Source organism: Chiloscyllium plagiosum, unplaced genomic scaffold, assembly GCF_037043375.1.
Source record: "Chiloscyllium plagiosum isolate Xiang-an unplaced genomic scaffold, Cpla_swu_hap1 HiC_scaffold_25, whole genome shotgun sequence".
Lineage (NCBI taxonomy): Eukaryota > Metazoa > Chordata > Chondrichthyes > Orectolobiformes > Hemiscylliidae > Chiloscyllium > Chiloscyllium plagiosum.
In genome coordinates, this window is record NW_028270163.1 from 38,587,487 (window position 1) to 38,612,244 (window position 24,758).

General features: G+C 38.5%; 1 protein-coding gene across 3 annotated transcripts in view; it reads left to right on the forward strand.

Annotated features, from left to right (window-relative positions):
* LOC122562171 (pseudokinase FAM20A-like) overlaps nt 1-24,758 on the forward strand; it is a 51,383-nt gene that overhangs the window by 20,574 nt on the left and 6,051 nt on the right. For all 3 annotated transcript variants that reach the window (XR_006315258.2, XM_043714787.2, XM_043714788.2), the window contains 8 exons: nt 533-705; nt 4,534-4,584; nt 6,863-6,941; nt 12,334-12,426; nt 15,726-15,841; nt 17,932-18,112; nt 20,234-20,343; nt 21,982-22,063. Coding sequence is in view for 2 of the 3 variants with exons in the window: in XM_043714787.2 (XP_043570722.1) it covers nt 533-705; nt 4,534-4,584; nt 6,863-6,941; nt 12,334-12,426; nt 15,726-15,841; nt 17,932-18,112; nt 20,234-20,343; nt 21,982-22,063 (885 nt within the window). In the remaining variant the exon portion in view is untranslated. The remainder of the gene's footprint in view (nt 1-532; nt 706-4,533; nt 4,585-6,862; nt 6,942-12,333; nt 12,427-15,725; nt 15,842-17,931; nt 18,113-20,233; nt 20,344-21,981; nt 22,064-24,758) is intronic.

Genomic DNA, 24,758 nt, shown 5'->3' on the forward strand with positions numbered 1-24,758 from the left:
TGTGAGTTTCCTCCGAGTGCTCTTGTTCACTCCCACAGTCCAAAGGCATGCAAGTTGGGTGGATTGGTGATTAAATTTCCTTGTAGTGTCTAGGGATGTGTAATAGTGTAATAGGTGGATTAGCTGTGGGAAATGCAGGGGTTAGGGTAGGGGTCTAGGTGGTGGTCTTCGAGGGTCAGAAAGACTCAGTGGGCTGAATGGCTTCTTTCTGTGCTGTAGGGATTCTGTGTTACCTCTTTACTCAGATTAATAGTTTTCAAATAGAAATCCACAAACATGTTTGAGTTGCTGGTACTTTTTGTTACATTTTGGTCCCTTTTACTCTCCAATTCATAATTACTGATCTTCAATACAATCTTGTTTATGAAGCAAAGTGAAACCAATATTTATAATCACAAAAGCAAAACACAAGTTGGAGAGGTGTTGGCTTTTGAATTTTAGCTTCATTACAGTTTTCAGGCCCTTATCCTATAACTTGTTTCACAGAAGCCAGTACACTAACCTTTATATTTTTTCTATCTTCTATTTGAAGGAGAAGAGCACGAAGAGGGGACACAGGAACAAAGTACCACTCCCAAGTTTACCTGGCTTCTAATTGGCTGAAGTTTCACTTAGCAATTGATCGCTATGGACTGTACCCTCGATTGGAACCATTTATTGATGACCTGCTTGAAGACCTGGCTGTTGTTGACATCAGTGAAGTTGGTAAGCTCTCTTACAAATAGACAAAGCCACTGCAATTGGTTTGCATTGGTGCAAACCCACATGATGGTCTCCATGCATCACAGTACATAGGGTAAACAGCAAAGGCTCAGGCCTTCCAAGTGAGCTGGTCTGCGCTGGCTTTCCTGCGCCATATACTTGTGTAAAGTAGGAGGAGATTTAGAGTCATAGTCATATCACTATGACTCAGACTCTAAACCTCCTCTCACACTACACAAGGCTCTTTACAAAAGGTGAAGGGGAACCTGTAGATGTAGTGTAGTTGGATTTCCAGAAGGCAATTGATAAGATGGTGCATTAAAGGTTACTGTGCAAAATAAAACTTCTGGTTTGGGGGGTAATATATTAACATGACTAGAAGATTATCTGGCTAGCAGAAAACAGAGAATATGCATAAATGGGTCGTTGTCTGATTGACAGGATCCAACAAGTGGAGTCCCACAAACGTTTGTGCTAGGGCATCAACATTTTACAGTTTCCATCAATAATTTAGGTGAAGGAAGCAAAGGCGTGGTAGCTAAATTTTATGATAACACCATGATAAGTAAAAAAGTATATTGTGAAAAAGACATAGGAAGTTGCAGATTGATATACATAGGTTTAGTGAGTTGGCATAAATCTTGTAGCTGGAGTATAATGTGGGAAAATTATACAGTTGTTTACTGTAGCAGAAAGAATGAAAAAGTAATGTGTTATGAAAATGGAGAATGAATAGAGAATTCTGAGCTGCAGTGGAATTTAGTGTATGAGTCACAAAACATTAGAATGCAGGTGCACCACTTAATGAAGAAAGCTTATGGAACGAGAGGAATTGAACATAAAAGTAAGGATATAATGCTTCAATAATACAGGGCATTGGTGAGACTATACCTTGAATATTGTAAGCAGTTCTGATCTTTTTACTTAATGAAAGATGAAAAAAGAGGATGAAAATATGTTGGAGATGGTTCAGAGCTGGTTTATGGGAATGATAAATGCTAATACTGTTTGGTGAGTGGGTTGCCTTGTGATACAGGCTGGGCTCATTTCCAATGGAGTTTAGAAGAGTGAAAGGTGATGTGCTGAAGAATATAAAATCCTAAATGGCTTTGACAAGGTAAGACCTGGAAATAATGTTTCCACTTATGAGTCCAGAACTAAGGGAGGCTGTTTTAAAATTAGGACAAGGATGAGAAAAACTATTTTCTGTCAGAGGATTGTGTAACTTTGGAAATATCTCTGCTTCTGAAGCCAGTGGAAGCAGGGTTATTGAATATTTTTAAGGTGGAGGTTAGTAAATTCTTCTTGGGTGAAGGAATCAAACATTATTAGGGTATGAAGCATAAACAGAGCAGCCATGATCTTACAGAATAGTGGAGCAGGTTTAAGGGGTCAAAGATCTACCTCTGCTGTTATTCCATTCATTCATATATACATTGCCAGAATGAAAGTAACACTGTAAACTTCATCTTTGTGGTAAAAAACAGAACAAACATAGGAACAGAATTGGAAACGTTAGTGAAATGTCCCCACTAATCACAAGAGGATTGCAGTACAGGAACAGTGAGCTTTGCTTCAGTCGCAATAGGAGATTGGTTGGACTGCATCTAGAGAGCTGTGTGTACTTTTGGTCTCTTTATCTCAAGAATGATATTGATGCTATGAACTGAGTGCAACAAAGATTTTCACATCAGAAATTTATTCCTGGGATGACATACCTGTCCTAAGAAGAGAGACTAGGCAGATCGCACCTGTATTCTCTCTGGTTTTAAGTATAAGAGGTGATCACATTGAAATCTAGAAACTACAATGGGATCGACATAGCAGATGCAGGTAAGCCATTTCCCCTGATTGGGGAATTCATTTAATAGCATCATAGCTGATCGTTTTTTTTTTTACCCACCCTATTCTCATAACACTTTACAACAATAATAAATTAACCTCTACTTTAAATATACTCAAAGACTAAGCTTCCACACCTCTCTAGAGCAGAGAATTCCAAAGATTGACCACCCTCTGAGTAAAGAAAATTCTCATCTCAGTTCCAAACCACATTGCCTTCATTTTTAGATTGTACCTTTGGAAATAAACTCCAATTTCGACAAGTGTTTAAGTGTTTGTTTTGAGGCCTCTTGGAGTAGGAATAAGGAATATGAGACTCATTTATCACAAGGTTTTTTCTGACTATATCAGTGGTGAATTTTACAACTGACCCTGATAAGGTATAGTGTCTTGATTTCTAGCCAGGAAAGGTGAAGGTTAGTAATAATCAGGTTTTCTTGGATTAATTTCCTTATCTGTAATGTCTAATAGGCCTTGCTTCCATGCAGAAATCAAATTGCTATCCAGGGAATATTAAACCATAGGAGCAATAAAAGTGCTGAAAACATCAAAGGCCTTTGTGTTTTTTGTGAATGAATCCCAGCTCATTCAGACATCAGCAGTACTCAGTGTTAATCCGGAATCGTGCGATGGTTGTCTCAGGGGAATGTTGGAAATGAATAGTGACTCCATCATTATGTAAGTACCAGATGTGATATTTGGAATGCTCCTACCTTAGGTCAAAAGTAATTACTGTTGTTGGAGTAAGTAAAATGTTTCTGTGATGCATGAAGACCCAAAAGAGAGCTTTGAGTTTTGCCAAAACAAATAAAGAAGCAAATTGCTAATGAAGTAAAAACAACATAAATCCCAGGTTTCTATTGTATAGTTTGATACAGCAAACTCCTGAATAATTTTCAACGTGTGTAAATATTTTAGCATTATCCAGTGTCTTATTTAATAATCGATTAGTTTATTATATTATCTATTGTTCATTCAAATTTCAAACAGATTCCTGTAACTATACTCTTAACTATAAAAGAAACAGAGCTTTGGAGCTAAATTAAATAGATATCCTGTATAGAGCTTAGAAACAGGATTGTACAAATGTTTAATTACACAGTTCTATATCTTCTCGGACAGGATAAATGCAGGTCTGGTGCATTAGAGTGTTCAGCAGTTTTACATGGAATATGGAGGAGTTGAAGGGTTAATGAATGATATCAGATTATTAACAACTATTGTCAGAAACACAGAGATCAAGACAGAAGTGAAGACTGGTAGTGGCAACTGTGCAAACCCAGATGTTGATTTGCCTTTTTATTTAACTCTATGATCTGGCTGTATTGCTCACAAGACAAAGCTTTTCACTGTGCCTTGGTACACATGACAATAAATTCAATTCAATTAATCAATTCAATTCAAACTGCTTTCACTGAACATGTTACCAAGTTGCTATAGTCTAGATCTGTTTCATTCAAAGGTCCTATTGTGTTTGGAAATAAAACATTTTTAAGAAAGTTATTATTTGAGAGTGATTTTGTACAATTTTTGGCTGTACATTTTATACAAAAACTCTTGAAAATCAAAGCGGACAGTTATAATCATAATGTAATCCTGCTGCTTGTTGGTGAAGCTAACTTGTGTGGCCAAAAGTGCACCAGACGAGACTGCTTGTTTACTTCAAACATTTAAATAAGCTCAGCTTAAGTTTCAAAAGTTTACAGAAGATCAAATTGAGCACGTTTGACGTTTGCTTTGGTATAGCACTAGAGTTACACGTTGTCAAATTTAAGTGGTGTGAGGTGGCCTCCCAAACAACACTGACCTTGCTGCAGTACAGAAACAGGGTCAAATTGTGCTCTTCACTTATGTACTGTCACTTTTGTAATCGCCCTGAAATGTAAACTGCTTCATAGAGACCCAGAAATGGCAGTCTCGCTCCTTCTTAGGTTATTAATTTTTAATCTTTTAATTATTATAAATAAAATATTTTTACATATTTCATAGATTACACGTACGATGAAAAGGCTTTGAATGGCAGATGCAATTGTAAAGAAGGTATGAGTGAAATTTAACCTTCTCTATTCTGAATCATATTTCTTGCTTTCCAGTAAATAAAAGCCGATCACAGTGCAGCCTAATATTGTTGCTTTATGTCAAGATTAGCACAAGACCCTGAAGCATCAAATTTTAATCTTAGTTAATAAAAGCATTAGTTGCTTTGATGGACAAAATGAAGCAACCTTAAAACTACGTGATGTAACTGATGTTTTTGGACTTTGATATTTTTGGCCACTATAAATCACTTGTATTTGAGCAGAACCTTCACTGTTTGAGCTGGTTTAAAGTAAACTTTGTATCTGCTCCTGCTACAGGAAAGTGACGTGTGACTCAACAGGAGAGGGGAAAAAACAACTTGACTTCTTTCTACTTTGTGTTATTTGTGGTTGATGCTCACTGCTATTAAAAGCACATCAGCAACATTTTCACACTCAGTTCTGGTCAAGCACACAGAAAGTTGTTCAGCAAAACCCTTTGAATGAAAAGGTGTTTGTTTTGAACACTTAGACCCCTTACTATTGAGAACTGTGACATTGCTGATTGCAATGAAATCTGTTTAACCTTAGCCTGATCAATATTACTTTTTGCACCTGCATGAAAATGTGTTTTTCTCATGGCCGCAGGACAGTACAATGTTCGAGGCTGATAAAATGGTGTTTGTATTTAAGTAGAGAAATGAACCATATGTCCAAATGTGCAAATACCAGATATTTGATCCAACATTAGGGGAAGGATCAAGTCTAGAGCCAAAACTACTATGAGGATCCTGTGTAGTAGCTAGAAGGAGGGGAGTTAAATATTCTAAGTAGAATGCTGTATGAATTACTATCTAAGATTTGAGTGTTAGGCAGTTAACATCATGTCTATGTCCTATTGATCAACAATTTTTGAAGTGTAGATTGCTGTTCGAAGCAGACCTGGTATACTGTGTTTCTCTTACCTCAAAAAAATGTCTTGCCAAACAGTACAAAGTTTGTTTTCCACAAAGGGAATAGTTTACCTTCAAACTAAAACTTCATCCCATTGGAAATATGAAGTTTATAAATAAGCAATTTGTTGAAGTGCTGTTCAGAAGATGTTTCATATCATAGGATCATAGAATGGCTGCAGTACAGAAGGGGACTATTCAACCCATCATGTCTATGCTGGCTGTTTTTCACATAATGCTGTTTGCTTGCCCTTTCCCCTCTCAATCAGGGCCTGACTGACACACTGTGTCACCCAGTCCTCCAGGATTTAAAGATCAACATGGCAAAGGTTAAGTTAACACAGCTACTGCACCACATGTTGATTTGAAAGTCAGAAAGCACCTCAGCTGCCAACTTAGTAGGGTTTTTTTCCCATTCAAGGTTACATTATACCTGGCACAGAGTAAAATCAGAAGTGTGCTTAATAACTTTCCAGCACACTGTGAACATTAAGGAGTTGATAATGTGATCCAGGCTACACATGCCAGAATTGTTCTGAAGGTGCTTTACATGCCTTTCCCAATCTTTGCCCCATTATGTAAAATTGGATCATTTTTATATTACATTTACATTTGGCTCCCAGTATGTAACAGAAAATCTCAAGTGCACTGAAGGCTATAGAATTCTGCACATAATGTTCAAGGGCACTCATGATCACACGATTGACCCGATTGCCTGTAATCATGAGGGAAATTTAATTTTAGAACAGAACTCGCTACCTTGGAATTCTTTCTACCTCAATCTGGTACTGGTGTGCAGGGAGAACAATAGTTTTACAATAGTTATTGTGTATATAAGGTTATATTATAATAAATATGAAGTATGAGCTGATCTAGCATTGATGTAATTCCCTGAAATGAAAGGTCATGACATAAATTGCTACAGCTATCTGGAAGCTGGCTTGCTTGGCGCCAGTGTCATTGTTTTGTAATTCTGAAATACACAAGTGAAACTACACTTAGTTTAATTGTTTGGGACTTAGGGCATCATTCTGCGGAAGGAAGCACTTTTCCCTCAATCATGAGAATTACAGTTTTTAACTGAAGGATGGGAATTGTGGGCAGAGGTTGTGGATTTCCCACTTAAAACTACATGGACAGTCTGCCTCATATAACCGAAAGTGCTTGCTCTGTTATAAAGACACTGCACCTTGGCTTCAAGTTTTTTTTAATTCTCTGTTTGTCTTGGATAGTGAGTAGTGGCTAACAGCAGTATTCAAATGAAGGTATTCTATATGTTATGAAACATTATTTTATCTGTTGATTTTCTTGGTGTGTTTGATTTTCTTGGTGTTTTCTCCCCACAAGTTGTGAAGCCAAGTGGGGTTCATCTGAAACTGCTCCTAAAATTTCAGAATTTCGGCAAAGCAATATTCAAGCCTATGAAGTAAGTCAATTCACCAACACCCAATAATGCAAATTGAACAGTCTGTAACTCTTTCACTTTGGAGTGGATGATTCGATTTTGTAATTGTTCATCACTGCTATAAATATACCAATGAAAAAGGGCACAAAGAAAGATTGAGAATATTGCATTTTTCCCATGAATTGTTGATGTCCATTTGCTTAAATCAAACTGCAGAGATAGTGCGAGAGACAGACCTTGGGAATGACTCATACTACATTTAATTCTTGGGATTTTATGCTCATCATTTTCTTGAAAATAACCATAAAACAATCATTTTTTTAAACTTACCAATTGTTTTCTCCTTCCCATTGCCCTTGAAGGCATTGTTTATTACCATGAGTCTAAAATGTACTGGACTTCCTCTCTATTATGTTGCTGATTTGGACGTCATTCAATGTGAGTCAATACTGAGCTTTTCATACTAACTGACCTTGGTCTGAACACACACACACACACACGAGCCGCCATCACCTTCAAGGGTAAATAGGAATGAGAAATAGGCAGCAACTTTACAACATCCTCATGTCCTGTAAATGAACACCAAAAGGGAATTAAGTGAATGGTGTCATAGAAATGTATAGCATGGAATTAGAAGGAGTCACTTCATTTTATTATTTTCTGCTCAACCATAAATGTGATTGTAAGGAAAATGGTTACAACTTCACAACAAATAGCACCTGGCGAGAAAACCTTAACCATTATTTCTAAGACATTAAAATTAATTGACTATCCCATCTCCAACCACTGGTCATAGTTCGATTAAATGAAAATGCACTCAAATGTCACCAACATTAATGGAAATACCACATTCTGAACTGAGTTCCAGTTTTTAAAATGTTACAAAGAACCAGAAAAACAAGTTTCAAACTCCACCACAAAACTTTTGGTCACTCAATAAAATGGAATTTACCTCTCATTAGCAATGGTCAGAGGTAACCAGGCCTGTGAAAGAAGGTGAGTTACAGTCTTGACCTACAGTTTGACCTGTTAACCTTCATACTTAAAGAAATTCATTATTCCACTGTATATCACATGTTGCAAGCAGGTGGCTTCACCCACAGATCTAACTGAAGTAATCAGTACCAAGATTAAAAGCTTCTTTCCTTTCATAGAAAACTGTCATTGTACAATAAATGGTCAGACTTCCAAGAGCCCCAAGGGGATTGTCTGAGATTATGGTGAAGCATTGCTGGAAACTTTGAAAAAATGGCATACATGATTCTGCTATTTCTCTGAAATTTCTGCTGAAATTAAAGTGAAGATAATTGCAATCCACTGTGGAAATCTTTAAAATTTGAGTTTCACAGATTTAAAGTAAAATGCATATTTTCAAAATCAAATGAATACATAATAATCATGCTGTTGGGTCTCCTTTTTTTTAATATGGCCAAACTACTCATCAACTACCCATTGTTGCAACCCACTTGCAAAGGTGTGCTGATTGTCAAGACCCACTACTCCAGGGTTCCGGAAAAGTAAATGATACACCCTGGTGCAGTAGATTTTGCAACAGTACCACCATAGCCAAGTTTAAAGCAAAACAAATCACAACCTTTGCATGATGCAGATTTCAACATTCGTGTTGGAATGTGTTCATGAACTGCAATACTGGCTCACAGTTGAGAATATGTTCACAAGCTACAAGGTAATTCATATCAATTGAGCATTTCAATTATGTTCAAACATGTAACACTCAAGTGTAACTGCTATTAAAGATGCGGCTCTCAGTTATTATACTTTAGAACGCTAAGCATTAAAAACTAATGTGCCAGCTGTGGCTCAGTCAGTCAGACATTTGCCTCTGAGGCAAATGTTTGTGGATAGAAGACACACAATGTGCATTTGAGCACAAAGTTCCAGCATAATGTTAGAGTGCTGCACTATTATACATGCTGTCTTTTGGAGGAGATGCTAAACTGAACTTGCCCCCTCAATTTACACAAAAGAGCCCATGAATCTAATTTTAATAAGAGCAAGGGAATTATCCCTGGTGTCCTGATCAATGTAAATCCTTCAACCAACATCACAAGATCAGCTTATCTGATCATTATTACATTGCTATCTACAAATTGATTGCTCCAATTCCTGCATTACAAAAGGAATTATCCTTAAAAGTACTTAATGGACTGTGAAACACATTGTGACATCCTGAAGTCAGGAAAGGTGTCTGATAAATGCAATTTTTCCTTAATATTTATATTACTAACATACCAGGAAGCAATTCACCGGATAAATTGGTTGAATTAGAGCTTGTTTTGAGTGTCAATCACAGCAGGTTAAAAATCTCAGTCCCTGTTCAGTCTGGGATTCCTAATAGGACAGTCCAACTTAGCAATTGCTGATCTCACCCGATGAGTAGGGGGATTGCTTTCATAGACCACCCAGATGCAAAAACAAAGCAAAATTCAGACTGATCCAATTCAGATTTTGTAAAGATCTTGGAAGCTCAGCCAAGGAAAATATACATTAGGTGGGACTTGTCTTTTTGCTTTGTTTTAGTGAGATTCATGGGGCCCTGTCTGACATGGCATACAACATTTTGCCCTTCACTTTCTTAGTTTTTAAATGGGCTCTTGAGGACCTTTCTTATGGAATGGCACGTCAGGGGAAGTGCTCATTGTTGCTGGTGCTTCCCAGTGTTCCCACTGCCTTTATCATATTTAAAGCAAACTGTGCTCAACTTCCAATGCTGCAAACCAGGAACCGGCCCTCACATTGCGGAGCTGGCTCAGTGGTTAGTACTGCTGCTTCACAGCGCCAGGGATCCGGGTTCAATTCCAGCCTCGGGTAACTGCCTCTGTGGAGTTTGCACATTCTCCCTGTGTCTGCGTGGCTTTCTTTAGGGTGCTCAGTTTCCTCCCACAATCCCAAGATGTGCAGGTTAGGTGAATTGGCCAAGCTAAGTTGCCCATAGTGTTCATGAATGTGTAGGTTAGATGCATTAATTAGGGGTAAATGTAGAGTAATAGGTTCGGGGAATGGGTCTATGTGGAGGGTCGATGTGGACTTGTTGGGCCGAAGGGCCTGTTTCCACACTGTAGCGATTCTTTGATTCTATGAGAAGAAAGAAAGGCTTCTTCTGCACTTTACAGACAAGGACCTGAAGGTGATGTGAAGAGGAGGGCTGTCTTCTCTTCTGCAGACTGCCACAAGAGTTCATGCCACCTGGACCTAAATAGCTCAGGTGAATGCTGTATTTCAAGTCAGGAGGGGACAGCATGCAATGAAAGAAAAGGCCAATGATCCTCTGCATCCTTCAAGATAAGGGCCATCATCGTCTCTCTGCTACCTCACACCTCCTGGGTCACCACTGTCTCTAACTCTGCCACTGCACTCGCTTCACACTAAAGCTCATGGATAGGAACTCTATTACATCCATCAAGTCCACCCAATGACTCCCACCCATCTCATTCCCCAACTGTTAACACTTGCTGCCATCTGAGCTTCATAGTCACTGGGGAGACCTTACCACGTCTTCTGCTAATGTATCACCACTAGCAGCTCTTCCATCCACTTCCATCATATTCAACCCTGCTGTTGTCTCATTGTAGGAGAATCTTTCCCCAATTGAGCTGAGAAGTGAATTACCAATGGGTGGTGGGAGGGGAGGTGGACATCAGCTCCTCACTCCATGCATTAAGAAGATTCTTGGATTAACCAGAGAAGAGCATGACCACTTGTGGGGATGTAGAGACCTCAAGAGGAAGCTGCTGAGCCCTGAGACGATACACTCGCAGAATCTTTCTCTGCTCCTCCACCAAATCAGAGACTTTCACCTCGATGGGTATTCTTCCTAGATGTACTCAGGAGCACAGTCTGGTGCTTATGGCATGTTAAACCTCACATGAATCTCAGCAAAAATGACATTTAGCCAAAATATGGGAATAGTCACCCTACTGATACTTTTTATTATCTCTATTTCCCAACCAGGGCAGCACAGTAGCTCAGAGGTTAGCAGTGCTGCCTCACAGAGCCAGGGACCCAGGTTCAATTCCATTCTCGTGTGTTTGTCTTTGTGGAGTTTGCATGTTGTTCCTGGGTCTGTGTGGATTTCCTCCGTATGCTCCAGTTTCCTTCCACTGTCCAAAGATGTGCAAATTAGGTGCATTGGCCATGCTAAATTGCCACATAATGTTCAGAGATGTGCAGGCTAGGTGGATTACGTTTGGGAAATGCAGGGTTATGGGGATGGGATAGGAGTCTGGGTGGGATGATCTTCAGAGAGTCGTCATATACTTGATGGGCCAAATGGCCTCTTTCCATACTGTCGGGATTCTATTATTCTTATTTTTTGCCATTGCGGATGCCATACTAAGGAGTGGAAAATTCCACCTATTGTAAAAATACTTCCTTTTCAAGTATTTAATGCCTGCATTGGGCTAAAAAAAGAACACACACAGCCATGATTGTTAAGTATAGATTTGATTTTCAAACAGCAAAATATGCATTTTACTATTTGGGAAAGGCCATTTTAATGTGGTTTTACATGCAAGTCTTCTGGGCATATGGTATTAACATTAGCCAGCAGGTCTCTTCTGCTTTGTTTCATTCATGTAGTTTTAGTTCCTCCATTGCCAATATTCAAGTAGTCAGGCAGCATCAATGGAGAGAGAAGCACAATTAATATTTCAGCTCAATAACCTTCTATCAAAACTGCAAAAAGTTGCCAATTTTTTTATGTTTAAGCAAGTTCAGGGGCTGGGAAAGATGGGAGAGGAGGAAAGCATGAAAGGGAAGGTGTGTAAATGGGGAAAGGCAGGAGAGACTAAATGGGGAAAAGGCAGGAGAGATGGGGTGATGGTACAAGGCAAAAAGGGATGGTAGCGCACAAACCCTCAAAATCTCTGACAACCTCCTTCAATTCTGGTTGCATCTCTCTTTTCCTGTCTTTCTGTTACCATGACCACACCAACCAATGTTGCAAGGAGATTTAAAATCAGCAGCAATTACTCCTGTTTGACAATATCATTACTGTACACTGGGGATATCCAGCCAGAAAGAAAATAAAAAATTAAATTCTTCCATGGTCTTTCTGCCAGAATGTAACTATGACCATCCAATATCTTCTTAAAGGATTGTTTATGAATGTATGTGTCTCCATGGCCTATCACTGACTAGTCCAGCAGTTAAAAGAAGGTATTCAGAACATAAAGAGTCAGACTCTTTCTGACAGCTGGCTACACAGCAGATTGCAGGAAGTCAGTAGGTCACTGTGAAATCATGGGAAGAGCCATTAAGAGGAGAATTAAAGAAATAATTCACAAAGGTAATGTGCATGTGTGTGCGTAATAACCAGGTTAATACTACCCTTTAATTTGTTGAATGATGAATGATCCACACTACAAAAGAAATATTCCTTCCATTTTCTCAGGCAGAAACGAGAGGACGAAACTCCAGCAGATGTATTTTATTTTGTTGACATTCAAAGACATAATGCTGAAATAGCTGCTTTTCACCTGGACAGGTAAAGCCAAATTAAAGAATCCAGTGCAACTGAGTGAAAATGGAATGCGGTTTTGCTAACACTAAGGTGGCAATGAAATGAATTACGGGCTGTTTCTATGTTTTTACAGACTTCAATAACAATAGCTCCCTGGTAGAATAATGCGATTGTACAATGATTCACTTCATTGTATATATTAATGTATTCATTAATTCTTGTTGGTCTTTGTAGTGCTCTGTAGGGTTTGAATTTTTGATGCAAGTTTTTTTTAAGTGATTAATATTTAAACAGTGGAAAGGCAACATTTACTGTCTATTCGTAGTTGATTGAAATTTATAAATGAGCAGCTGACTCAATATTTCAGATGGGATTAAGTCAGCCTCGTAGCATTGTACTGGGTCTTGTAAGGGCAGACCAAGTAGGCAGGATGAGATTTTATTGAACTAATGGTTTTTTACAATAATCCACCTGCTATCTTGCTCAACTTTCTGGTGATTTACAGAAAGACCAAAAGCAAGAAGCTTTTGAGCAATATGATCTTGGGAATTAACATTTCTGTTTTCTCTAAATATTTGTTGTAAATGCTAGTGTGAATACAAGCACCTGGGGTGAAAATTAATGTTCTCTTGTTTGTGGGTTTGAAGATCCTACATTGTGGGAGCCAGCCATTCAGCCCATCGAGCCTACACCGACCCTCTGAAGAGCATCCAAACTAGACCCACCCTCCTACCCTACCCCTGTAATCCTGCATTTCCTGTGGCTCATACACCTAGCCTGCACATCCCTAAGTTGGGGTGGGGAGAGTGCAGTCGGCACATGCCTGCCACCAGTTGTCTATTACACCCCCTTTTTACTGAGTGCTGAGTGGGGGGGTACCAGATGTCAAGTTGCCAGTCAACATATGGGCCAGTTAAAGCCCTTAAGCAATCAACTAATGTCCAGTTAATGTTGTGACTGGGATTTAAGCAGCGGATGGAGAGTCCTACCCAAGGCATCCAGCCCAGAAACTGAGGTGAGACATCCTGATGTTGGATGGGTAGGGGGCAGAAGCTTGTCTCTGTTCAATATCTTTGGACAGCTGAGGGGCTGGCCTGCTCTCTCTGATGTTCTTTTAGCTGTGGTGAACAGGGTGCCTTTAATTCCAGCCACATAAATTCAATTCATTGGGAATATCACTTTAAAAGCCTTATGATTGAAGTGAATCAGGAGAGAACTCAGAAAACCGTAACATCACTTCTAAATAGCTAAGCACAAGTGAGAGCAAGCTATCTGTACACAACTGAATTAACTGACACTTAGTGGTGGACCATTGTTTGATTTAAATACATTTTAAATTATATTCCTCCCTCATAAAATTTTAAAAAAAGTATTTTCCATTATCAGTTTTGGGAATGCACATTTAACCAGGAGAACAGAATAATGATATCCCCACAGGAACCCCAAAACACATCTCCTAGTGTTAATGATGTTATGAATCATTCATTTTTCATAAAGGAGACCAGAATCCATTTCTGATTAGAACAAAAGGGAATTTCTAAGTTTTGAAATATCAAAAACATTCCAGCGCTGGCAAGGCAATGAAATAAACCCATGCTGTGTTGGAGCATAGAAAGGTTTTGTACGAAAGTCCCCTTATGAAGTTGTACTCCTTAAAAATCTTCATAAATATTGTTATTGCAAAGATTATAACTGGCTCACATTCCACCTAAGGTTTAAGCCAAAATACTATAATTATGTCAACCACGTAAACTATTGAGAGTCAATATAATCATATATAAGTTCCCTGTAGGGTGAGACATCTACAAAAACAATTGGGTGGAGATTGGATTTTATTTTTATTCACTTTTGATTGCTAAGACTTAACTGTGGAGTGGAAGATGTTGGAAATCAATAAGTTTCTTAAAAATCTGTCTTTACTTTGTTCTTTCATCTTAATGTTTTCTTTCACAGGAGCAACGTATTGCCATCCAGTTTACATTCCCCCTCTTGCCCCTAAACTGGAAAGATGTTGTGACTCAGGCTTGGTTCTTCTCTGGAATGTGTGTTTGAAGAGGAATGCAAACCTTTCATTCCCTTCCCCCTCGATGGGGAATGCACTAAGAGCTGATCCATCTAGCAGCCTTACTGTGAACTAATACAGCACAGCCCTTCTACTGCTCAGGAAGTGGAATTGAATTTGTCCCAGACATGTGATAGTGAAACTCAATTGCAGTGAAAAGAAAAATTATCATGGGGTGTATAAAACAACTGGCTCTGCTCCCTCCTGTTGTGTGTCAGCTTGCAAGTTATATTTTAAATCCACAGCATCAAAATGTCTTTGAATACAAGTTGTCAGTGACTTAGCAATCATCGTCACATTGTCCACAAGTATAGACTCTGTATAAAACGGTGCACTCAAATTTTGCATTCAAACAATAATCTGAATAATAAAGGGAGAGAAGGGATTTCCATATTCAGTCTTCATCATTAACTGATCGAAAAGCTTCACTGACATTGTTGTATATGACAGGATCTACAGAGAGCAGGGATAATGGGCTAATTGGATATAACTACTGGTGTCCCACAAAGATTTGCATTGGGAATTGAATTGTTCACCAAGACATGCTGATGGGTTAAATAGCCATATGTCCTCGTTTGACACAAAGAAAAGGAGCATTGTAAGTAGTGTGGATGGATGCATAAAATTACAAAGAGATACAAATAGACCAAGCAATTAGACAAACCTCTGACAAATGAATTTTGATGGAGATAACCAAGAGATCACTGACTTTGCAACTAATAGGATGGAATGGAGGTCTTTCCAAATGATGAAAGCTCGAAACAATGGAAGTCAAAAGAGAACTTAGAGTTTCATGGGACTGGGGCATTGATTTTTGAGGAGTGAATTAGAAAATATGCAAACAGTGTTAGGAGGTTGGAACTCTGTGGGATGGATAGATTTTTATTAACCAAAGATATTAAGGGAAAAGGTCAGTAAATGAAGTTGGGTTATGAACAGCCATGATCTTGTAAAACTGGCTCAAGGGTTAAATGGCTTTCTCCTGCTGCTATATTACAAGAAATTCAGGAATATGCACCGTCAACAGTCCCTTTCAGGCATTCAAGACAAATGGCACTGGGGCTGTTAGGATTGTCCACTTTTTGTTTTGAACAACAGATTATACACAGTAGCAATCATCAGTAAATTGTTAAAGTAACAAATTGTTCAGGAATTTAAATCCCTGCACCTCAGGCATATATGCACTAACTTTATCTGAAGATATGCTAATCAAATTTATTATTCATTGTATTTGCTGATGAATTTCTACTTTCCATTAAAGAATTCTTGATTTCCGGCGTGTTCCACCGGTGGCTGGCCGAAAGCTTAATCTAAGTAGAGAGGTCCGAGACCTGACTAGAAATGAAGATTTGAAAGGCACCTTTTTCATCTCACCAGGTAATGAAGAAAGAAGCCAAACTCTACAGAAGCCTGTGTAGTTCAGAACAAAAGCTTTATGACAACTGAAAAGTAACTTAGTTTTCTTCCAACTAAGAGAAGCTAAAAACGGTTTAATCATCTTACATCTAATTATAGGCATGAGTCTGTTTTGATCTTTCCAATAAGTGGAAAATTGGGTTTGTGTACAATCATTGTTCAACATAGTAACTGCAAAGAGTAACTCCTTTGGAAAATGAATAGGAGAAGCCAGTCTGAGATATTCAGAACAGCAGAAAAGTAGATTTGCAACTGTCCTGTCCGAAATATAATTCCAGATATTTGTTATGCTTCACGAAGACTGTGAGGCTGAAGTGTTTAATGACAATAAAAGCTTTATTAAGGGAGGTATTCATTCTGCAATGCCCCAGCTAGATAAAGCTGTTTCTATCCAAAATGGCCAAAGACATTAACATGATGTTACATGATCAGACTGTCAAAGTGACAGTCCAAAATACTTACATGAATGTACAACAATATTCAGTCTTATCCCATAATGTCCAAATTCAGTAACAATTTTGCAGTGTAAAAAGGGAAGCCAATTTACATCTGATTCTATATTACTAATGTATGTGCTTTATTAAACTATTATTAAATTAAGAAGAGTGCAGAAAAGATTTACTGGACTGAATGGTTTGTGTTATAAGGAGAGGTTGCTTCGGCTGAGACTTTTTTCCCAGGAGCATAGGAGACTGAGGGGTGACCTTATAGAGGTCTATAAAATCATGAGAGACATAGATAAGGTAGAAAGCAGACAGCTTTCCCCTATGGTAGGGGAGTCTAAAACTAGAGGGCATAGGTTTAAGGTGAGAGGACAGAGATAGAAAAGGGTGCAGAGGGGCAATTGTTTCACACAGACGATGGTGAGTGGAACAGACTGCCAGGGGTACTGCTGGAAGCAAGTATAACTTCATCATTCAAAAATATTTGGACAGGTACATGGATGGGATAGGTTTGGAGGGATAGGGACCAAATGCTGGCAAATGGGATTAGTTTAAATTGTGGAAACTGGGCGACATGGACAAGTTGGGCTGAAGGTCCTGTTTTCATGCTGCAGATGTCTATAACTTAATGATTCTAGCTATTTAATTGGCTCTACATTTGATAAACCCATGACGTATTTCATCATTTTTATATTATGTTGAGGCACTTACTATGAAAGGATTTCCACTTAGCAAAAGTGGATAGCCAGGCAAATTTCTATTATTTTAAATTTGGCAACTCAACTATTTTAGTAAACTAGTATAATGTTTGATCCCTCTCCCTTGGATGGCTATAAGAATGTATAGAAGTGTGAAAGAAGAACGTTATTTGACTATAAAGTTGCTCCTTTCACATACAATGTCATCTTTCCCATATTAACTTTTTGTGAGAAACATCTACACAAATACTTCCTCATTACGAAAGATAACCAAATAAAACTCCCAACTGTTTGTTCTAAGCTATTCACTGTTGCCCAGTGGTAATGGAATGAATCTGTCATTGTAATCTGGTGACAGATTATTTTGCAAAATGTTTTATTCGTTTCAAAATAAAGACCTTGTGAACAAGAAATGTAGCAGAGGATCTTTCAACATGCCTGTCCACGGAAATGAAGGAACATTGAGGACCCAAATAGCAGGAAGTTCTTGTTTCCAGCCAGAGTTGAAAGCTGAACAGTTCTCTTAATTCCTTTGGATGTTGCTAAAGTATCAAAGTACACACCTGCTGTTACTATAATATCTGCTTTGTAAGTCTGTTAACCTTCCAGCATTGTCCTGGAACCACCAGGAATCAGAGATTAATCTCCTGGATTCTGTCAACAACAAAAACATAAAGATTATAGTGCTTTTCTCATTTCTTTTGAATGTTTTTGTTGTTAATTTATAAAGGTATTAAAGATGGGCAAAAGAAGACTGACTTGGCAAGTGGACTGGGGGAAAGTCATTGCTGAGGCTTGCAGGATTATGTCTGGTCAGAGTTGGCAACTCTAATTATTTGTCAGTTTTCAGTATAAGGTCAATATATGGTTAGATCAATGTTGTGAATTAATTGTCTCTATTCTTTTACAGAGAACAATGTATGTTTCTTTGCTAGGTGCCTGTACTCGTGTAAGACAGAGTATGCAGTCTGTGGGAAACCTCACCTACTGGAAGGGTCAGTGTCTGCCTTTCTGCCTGACCTCCACATTGCCCAGCGGGAACTCATTGAGAACCCGTGGAGCAGATCCTACACATTTGCTGATAAAAAGGAGTAAGTGCTAGGATTTATCATTCTCTGTATTTCAGCTTCAAAGAGACTGAACATTCTTCCTTTTTAGATAATAGCAACTGAAGTGAAACAGGTTTGAATAGAGTACCAGCAGTCACGAGTGGAACGCACCAAACCAAGATTTGTATTCCACTGGTTTCCATTCCTTCAGTTATTTTCTAATCAACCTGTTCAGAGATGTCATTACAGACCTCTGGAGCAGATGGAACCTACATCTGGGCCTCCTGGCTCAGAGGTTGGGGCAATACCACTGCACCACAAGAGCTCTGGTTCCATTACTTCATTGTTACTTTGACAATTAGCTTCATGGGTGGCGCAGTGGCTCAGTGATTAGCACTGCTGCCTCACAGCATCAGGGACCCAGGTTCAATTCCACCCTTGGGTGACTGTCAGTGAGGCATTTGCACATTTTCCCTGTGTCTGCATGATTTCCTCACGGTGCTCTGGTTTCCTCCCACAGTCCAAAGATGTGCATTCTAAGTGGATTGGCCATGCTAAATTGTCCATAGTGTCCAGGGCTGTGCAGGCTAGGTGGATTATTCATGGGAAATGCTGGGTTATAGGGTAAGGGTAGGGTCTGGATGGGATGCTCTTTAGACAGTCACTGTGAACTCTTTGGACCGAATGGCCTGCTTCCAGACTGTAGGGACTCTACAAAATTAGTCTCAGCTTGGTAATGGTGATGCAACTGGACAAGTATTTCAGAGACTTAGCCTGATGCTTTAAAGGTTTTGATATTTCTGCTTCTGGGCCATAAGGTTTTGGTTCAAGTCCCACCTGCCCTGAAAGTGTGTGATGTGACCTGTCCAAACAGGTTGAATAAAAAATGCAGAACTCACATATTGCATGCTTTCTGTTTCAGCTTATTAATGATTCCCATCCCTCTGAGCCCTCCAAGCCCCCGCAAATATATACATTACATTTCCTCTCTGCCTTCTTCGTAATGTTTGATGGCCTGCACTGTCCTACTCCACTGAATTTTACAGCACCCCCATCAATGTAATTGCAGGCAAGAGAGCATGTAGAAGAGAACAGAGGGCTAGTCTGTAACATCTAGTCCACCCCAACCTGTCCCCCATAATATAGTGGGTGATGCATATCAGCAACCCACCCACCTTTAGTCCTCCTCTTTCGCATTCATGGGGTTTCATGTATTTGTGGCTTTAATTCCCCATGTTGAGAATCTGATTGCCTTGAAGAATTCATTCAATTGAGCTTATACTTTCTCAATTTCAAATAACCTCTTCAGTGTTGTAAACAAACACTTATGGACCTGAAGTTTTAAACTAATTTCCTTATAGTGAGCTAACCTTTTTCTTAACAGTTTCAAACTACTTCCATTTCTCAGGAGCAACTGTTACACACATTCAGCTTCAGTCAAGATTTCTGCACACTGTTCCATGCTGAAACTAGAAGGATGTTTTCCAAGCCAAAGGTGTTTCCCTTATACTCAAAAAATCCAGAATGTTCTAGCTGAAAGCCTAACGCACTGTACTGTTTACATTATTCACTTATAAACTCTCCCAATGTAATCAAAACCCATTATCAAGTCCCTCTCTAATACTGTATTTTAAAATAAATCCCCATGGTTACTGAAACACTTACAAGTTAATCACTTCTGAAATACTCAAAGCCCATATGCCACTATTTCAAATTTAAACACTCAAAAATATAAATCATACTCCTTGCGTCGGAAGGTAAATCCCATTCACACACAACCAAACACTTAGAACATACATTCTATGGTATTAGATACATAAAGTGGGGGATCTCCAAAACACGCAAACTCAGCAGAAACTAGGTAGATTGGAGAAGAATATGGAATTCCTAAAGTATTTGCTCAAGCAGTATTGGTCATTCAACATACATAACACATTTGGTCTTGTGACAGATGGAGGAAAACAATATTAGCAATTAGAAAAGTTAGAAGCAAGGTTCCACTTAATCAAAATGGTAAATATTAGACAAAGTTGAATTGTCTTAAAGCAATATGTATTTGGGTAAACAATGTATTAATGAGTTTGTTGACATTATGATGTACTGCAAGTATTATTATGACTAGGATTTTAAAACATTTCCATTCTCTCATTATTTTTTCTGTAGGTGGGAAACCAATCCAAATTATTGTGAAAAGATCAAACGTACTCCTCCTTACAACACGGGTAGCAGATTATTGAATGTTATTGACATGGCGATATTTGACTTTTTAACAGGTAGGAATGGAAAGGAAGATAATTTTCCTATTTACTTCCAACAGCAATAGCACCAATAGTGTAGTAAACAAGGTGTTTCACAAGAATGTAATCTTGCAACAGTTGTCACCAAGCCATAAAAGGAACAGTTGGCCAAAAACATGGATTTGAGTGACATTTCAATGGAGTAAGGAGAGATAGAAGGACAGCAAGGTTTTAACTGATATAATACAATTGACTTTAATTCCCTGTAGAGTATATAACATAGGATATAGTTTGACATTAGTGCCTCAACTTGGATTCAGAAAGTGAAAGTTCACGTGAAGTCTGATGTTTTTTATATGTTAGTATCCTGTCATTTCTGTTGATTTATGCATTTTGAGAGATAATGGGAAAAGGCAGTGTCAATTCAGCTGTAATGCCAGTCAAGTCAATTCACCGGGCGATACTTAAATATTTAGATTGACCAAGGTTGACCAGGGAGTCTTCATCTGTATCTGTAGGAATGTCTGTCAGCACAATTCGGGAGAAAAAACAAAGCCCTATCACCATATAACAAATAAAAAGAATAGTACAATGCAAACAGAGGTTGTTTTAATATGAGAAATGAAATATATGTAACACAACAGGCAGAATTCACATTTTAATGGAGTAAATGATGATTGCAACACAAGCAGATTTCTCAAAACAATCACCAGTAACAGTTGACACCACCAGAGGGAGCTCAATGCAGAGACGTCTTGTGAAATTGATTGAACTTGTTCCTGTACTCAGTGTTGCACTAACCAGGTTCAGACATCAGCTCTGAAATGGAACCGTGTTTCTTTTTAAGGTGTAATGATATTTCTTCTGAGTTATTGCCATTTTTGTTAATGGTTGAAAATAAATTGAATGATTTTGCACACATCAAATCCCCATATCGAGTCCAAAATCATTGGTTTGTTTTAAAGCATATGTCAGGCAGAGAAATATTTAAGAGATCAGAATAGATCTGTTGAGTGGCTCTTGCTCCCAGAAGTTATATTTTACTGACAAAGCTAATTGAGCAGCTTCCAGAAGCCAAGACAAGTGTCAAATGGAAAGAGAATGAATTCTGTTACTTAAGGTTACTCCTTTCAATCCCACTCTTAATAAACAGTGGAGGCCACAGTATCACGTTGAAAGATTTTCCAGTTGGAAGCAACAAGATTGTTGAAGGAATTAATCTGCATCATTCTTAGTGCAGACCTCTGGAACTCCAATCCCCAAATCTTGCCATCCTCTTAGTTTCTTCAAAACATATATTTAAAATATGCTTTACTGCAAGTCTTCATGGTTTGATTTCTGCTTCTGGGAAGTATTTTAAGACAAGGTCAATGTTAAAGGTGCTCTTATTCATGACTGCTAGGAAATTAGCTGCTGAAGGATTTTAAAATATTTTATGATATCACTAGACAAGGACAATGCAAGGAGACTTAGCAGAACTAGCAAAGATTCAGTGATTAATATTCATAATTAATGGCATCTTAAATGGATCATTAGTTGCCAGGCTCATTAAATACTAGGACAGCCATCTGGACAGCTAAAGCTGAATTCCAAAAACAATCTGTGAATATGGATCCAGGCCTGATGAAAACTTTCTGCTGCTAATTTTATCAGTGTTTCTAAATCTGTTTACAGGAAATATGGATCGACATCACTTTGAGGTCTTCACAAAGTTTGGAAAGGATGGCTACATCATCCACTTTGACAATGCCCGAGGGTAAAAACTTACTGCAGTTCATACATAAAGCAAACAAGTAAAAAGCATGATAACTTTTTAAAAAACAAGAGTCCATTTTGAAATGTGTTTTTCAGAGGGTCTAAGTCCACATGGAAGAGAATGACAAGGAAATTGCACAAATGTTTCATCACCTTGTCCTTGGTCATTGTAATTTGATTGTCTCAGTTTAATTTACTTTCCTGCTTACCAGCAACTAACACACATGGAATTAACCCATGAAATTATTTGCATTTGCACACACCCAACTCTGGAAGCTTCCTGTGACTCATGATCAGGCACCATATCGTTAACTATCGGAACCCAAAATCAAAACAGACAAGTGTCTGTATGTGAAATCAAGATAAATACCATTGATACTGGAAACTTAAAATATAAAACATAAGGTCAGATAACTTCTGTGGAGCGAGAGAAAAATGTTAAGGTATCAATTCAACAACCATTCATCAGAACTGAGATAAGTTGGAGATGTAACAAATTAAGAAGTCATGAAAGAACTTGGAGGGTCAGGGGCAAGAATGAAAGGGAAAATCTGTGATAGACTGGAAGGAAGGAGAGATTAAATGACAAAAGAGTTGATACTGGGGCAAGGGAAGATATCAGAGATGGGGCTGGAGGAGGTGTTCAGCATTTTTGCCAAAGCTACAGCAGAAGTCCAGGAGAATTTTCAGTACATCTCCTCATTCTGTTCTATATTTTCAGTCACTATTTCCTGTTAATTTCCATTGCACAGTGTCCTACTCATCTAGGAACCGCTTTCATAATTATTCAGGTATGCATTTTGTCATCTGTGGGACACCACTCTAATAATACTACCTTCAGATCAAGAGGCTTCTCTTACTTTTGCATTCATTTTCTAAAGGGTAGAACTTCAGTTAGTTGATTTCTTATTGTGTGCAGCTAAGGGCGGGAGGGTAGAAACATCTGGTCCAGCTATGAACTGCAGATTAGCAAAAGGGAATTTTAAAGAAAACGTCTTCAAGATCATCGAAATGCTGAGCAAGCACAAAGCTGGAGCCTTGCCCATTGAGAACACAAGTCCAGCTGTGCTGAATGAAACATTTTAAAAATGTTATTGGCGAGTGCAGTGCTAAAGACAGCTTTCCTAGTTTAGCTCTAATTATGGCACCATTTGTTTTCTCAAATGTGTTTTTACTGCTGATTTCTGACAGCTTGTTTCAGGTGTAGTGAGCCATTGGAAACTGGCAGATTTAGCAAGTGAGCTGGGAACACACTCATTTTGATGCTGCACATCTGAGGTCATTTTCTTGAAAATATTCAAGGAAAGCTGTCAGAATATAAAGACTACTGATAACTGGGATTGCAAATAACTATCAGAAAATGAATGTAAAGGAAATCTCAATTCAGGAAATGTGTGCAGTCTGAATCGAACACACCCCTGTCGTTTTAATTATAAAAGTAGGTCTGCATTCTATTAGGGTAATATAAAAGCATCAGTCATTGTCACTATTTCCAAAAGGTGTGTCTGAAATGGGAAGACAGACAGTCTGGATTTATTCTAACTAGTCTAGGCTAGTTTTGTAACATACCTGGAAGAGATTTCTGTGGTGAGAACTTAGTTCCTTTTAAATCTTTCTTTAATGATCAGAAAAGAGACAAAGACTATTTCAGTCTCTTGTAAACAAAAACCCGCTACTTGGAAAACAAAGCTCCCTGAGCTATACAGGTTACTGTCGACTTGGATCAATCCTGATTGTTTGGGGCAGTACAGTGGCACAGTGGTTAGCACTCCTCCAGTTCTAAAGATGTGCAGATTAGATGGATTGACCATGCTAAATTGTTCACAGTAACTAGGGATGTGCAGATGAGGTGGATTAGTCATGGTAGTTCTGGGGATAGGGATGCTGTTTGGAGGGTCGGTGCAGATTTGATGGCCTGAATGACCTCTAACCACACTGAATAGAGATTTTATGATAAAGTGATTCTTAACAGGTTGTAGTTTACGTTCCTGGTGAAAACCTTATGCCCGAAACATCGACTGTTCTGCTCCTCGGATGCTTTCTGACCTGTTGTGATTTTCCAGTGTCACACTTTTTGACTCTGACTCTCCAGCATCTACAGTCCTCACTTTCTCCTGACATCAGAACAGCCAGCTTCATGATATGAACACACAGTAGAACATGGCAGGGTCAAAAAATGCATCATGTTTTTGGACCTGTCCAAAACACAGGGTGATTGTTCACCTTTGGAGTTCATTGATCTAGATATCTGTCAACACTGCATTACAGTAAAATATTGCAATATGCCATCATTGAGACTCAAACACTAATTGAGTCTAGTAATTGATTGGTTTTGCTCACATTAACAGATAATTTAAGTCCCTGCAAGCTCAAACAAAAACCAGGTCAATAACCTATAGTGAAATTTCTTAGCTTTTGTTTTGGAAATTCTGTCCTGTTGTGAACAACCTGTTGTTACTCCTCTGCTGTCACAATCTTATTGCCATGACCTTTGTTACGACAACGTGCATCTTTAATATGATGAAACATCCTTAGTTGCTTCACAGGACCATTATCAAACAAAATTTGACACCGAAACACATCAGGAGGTATTTGGACAGATGACCAAAAGCTTGGTCTAAATGTTTTTAAGGAGAATCGTAAGAGAGGGGTGGTGATACAGAGGGATATACAGAGACAATTATAAAATAATGAGG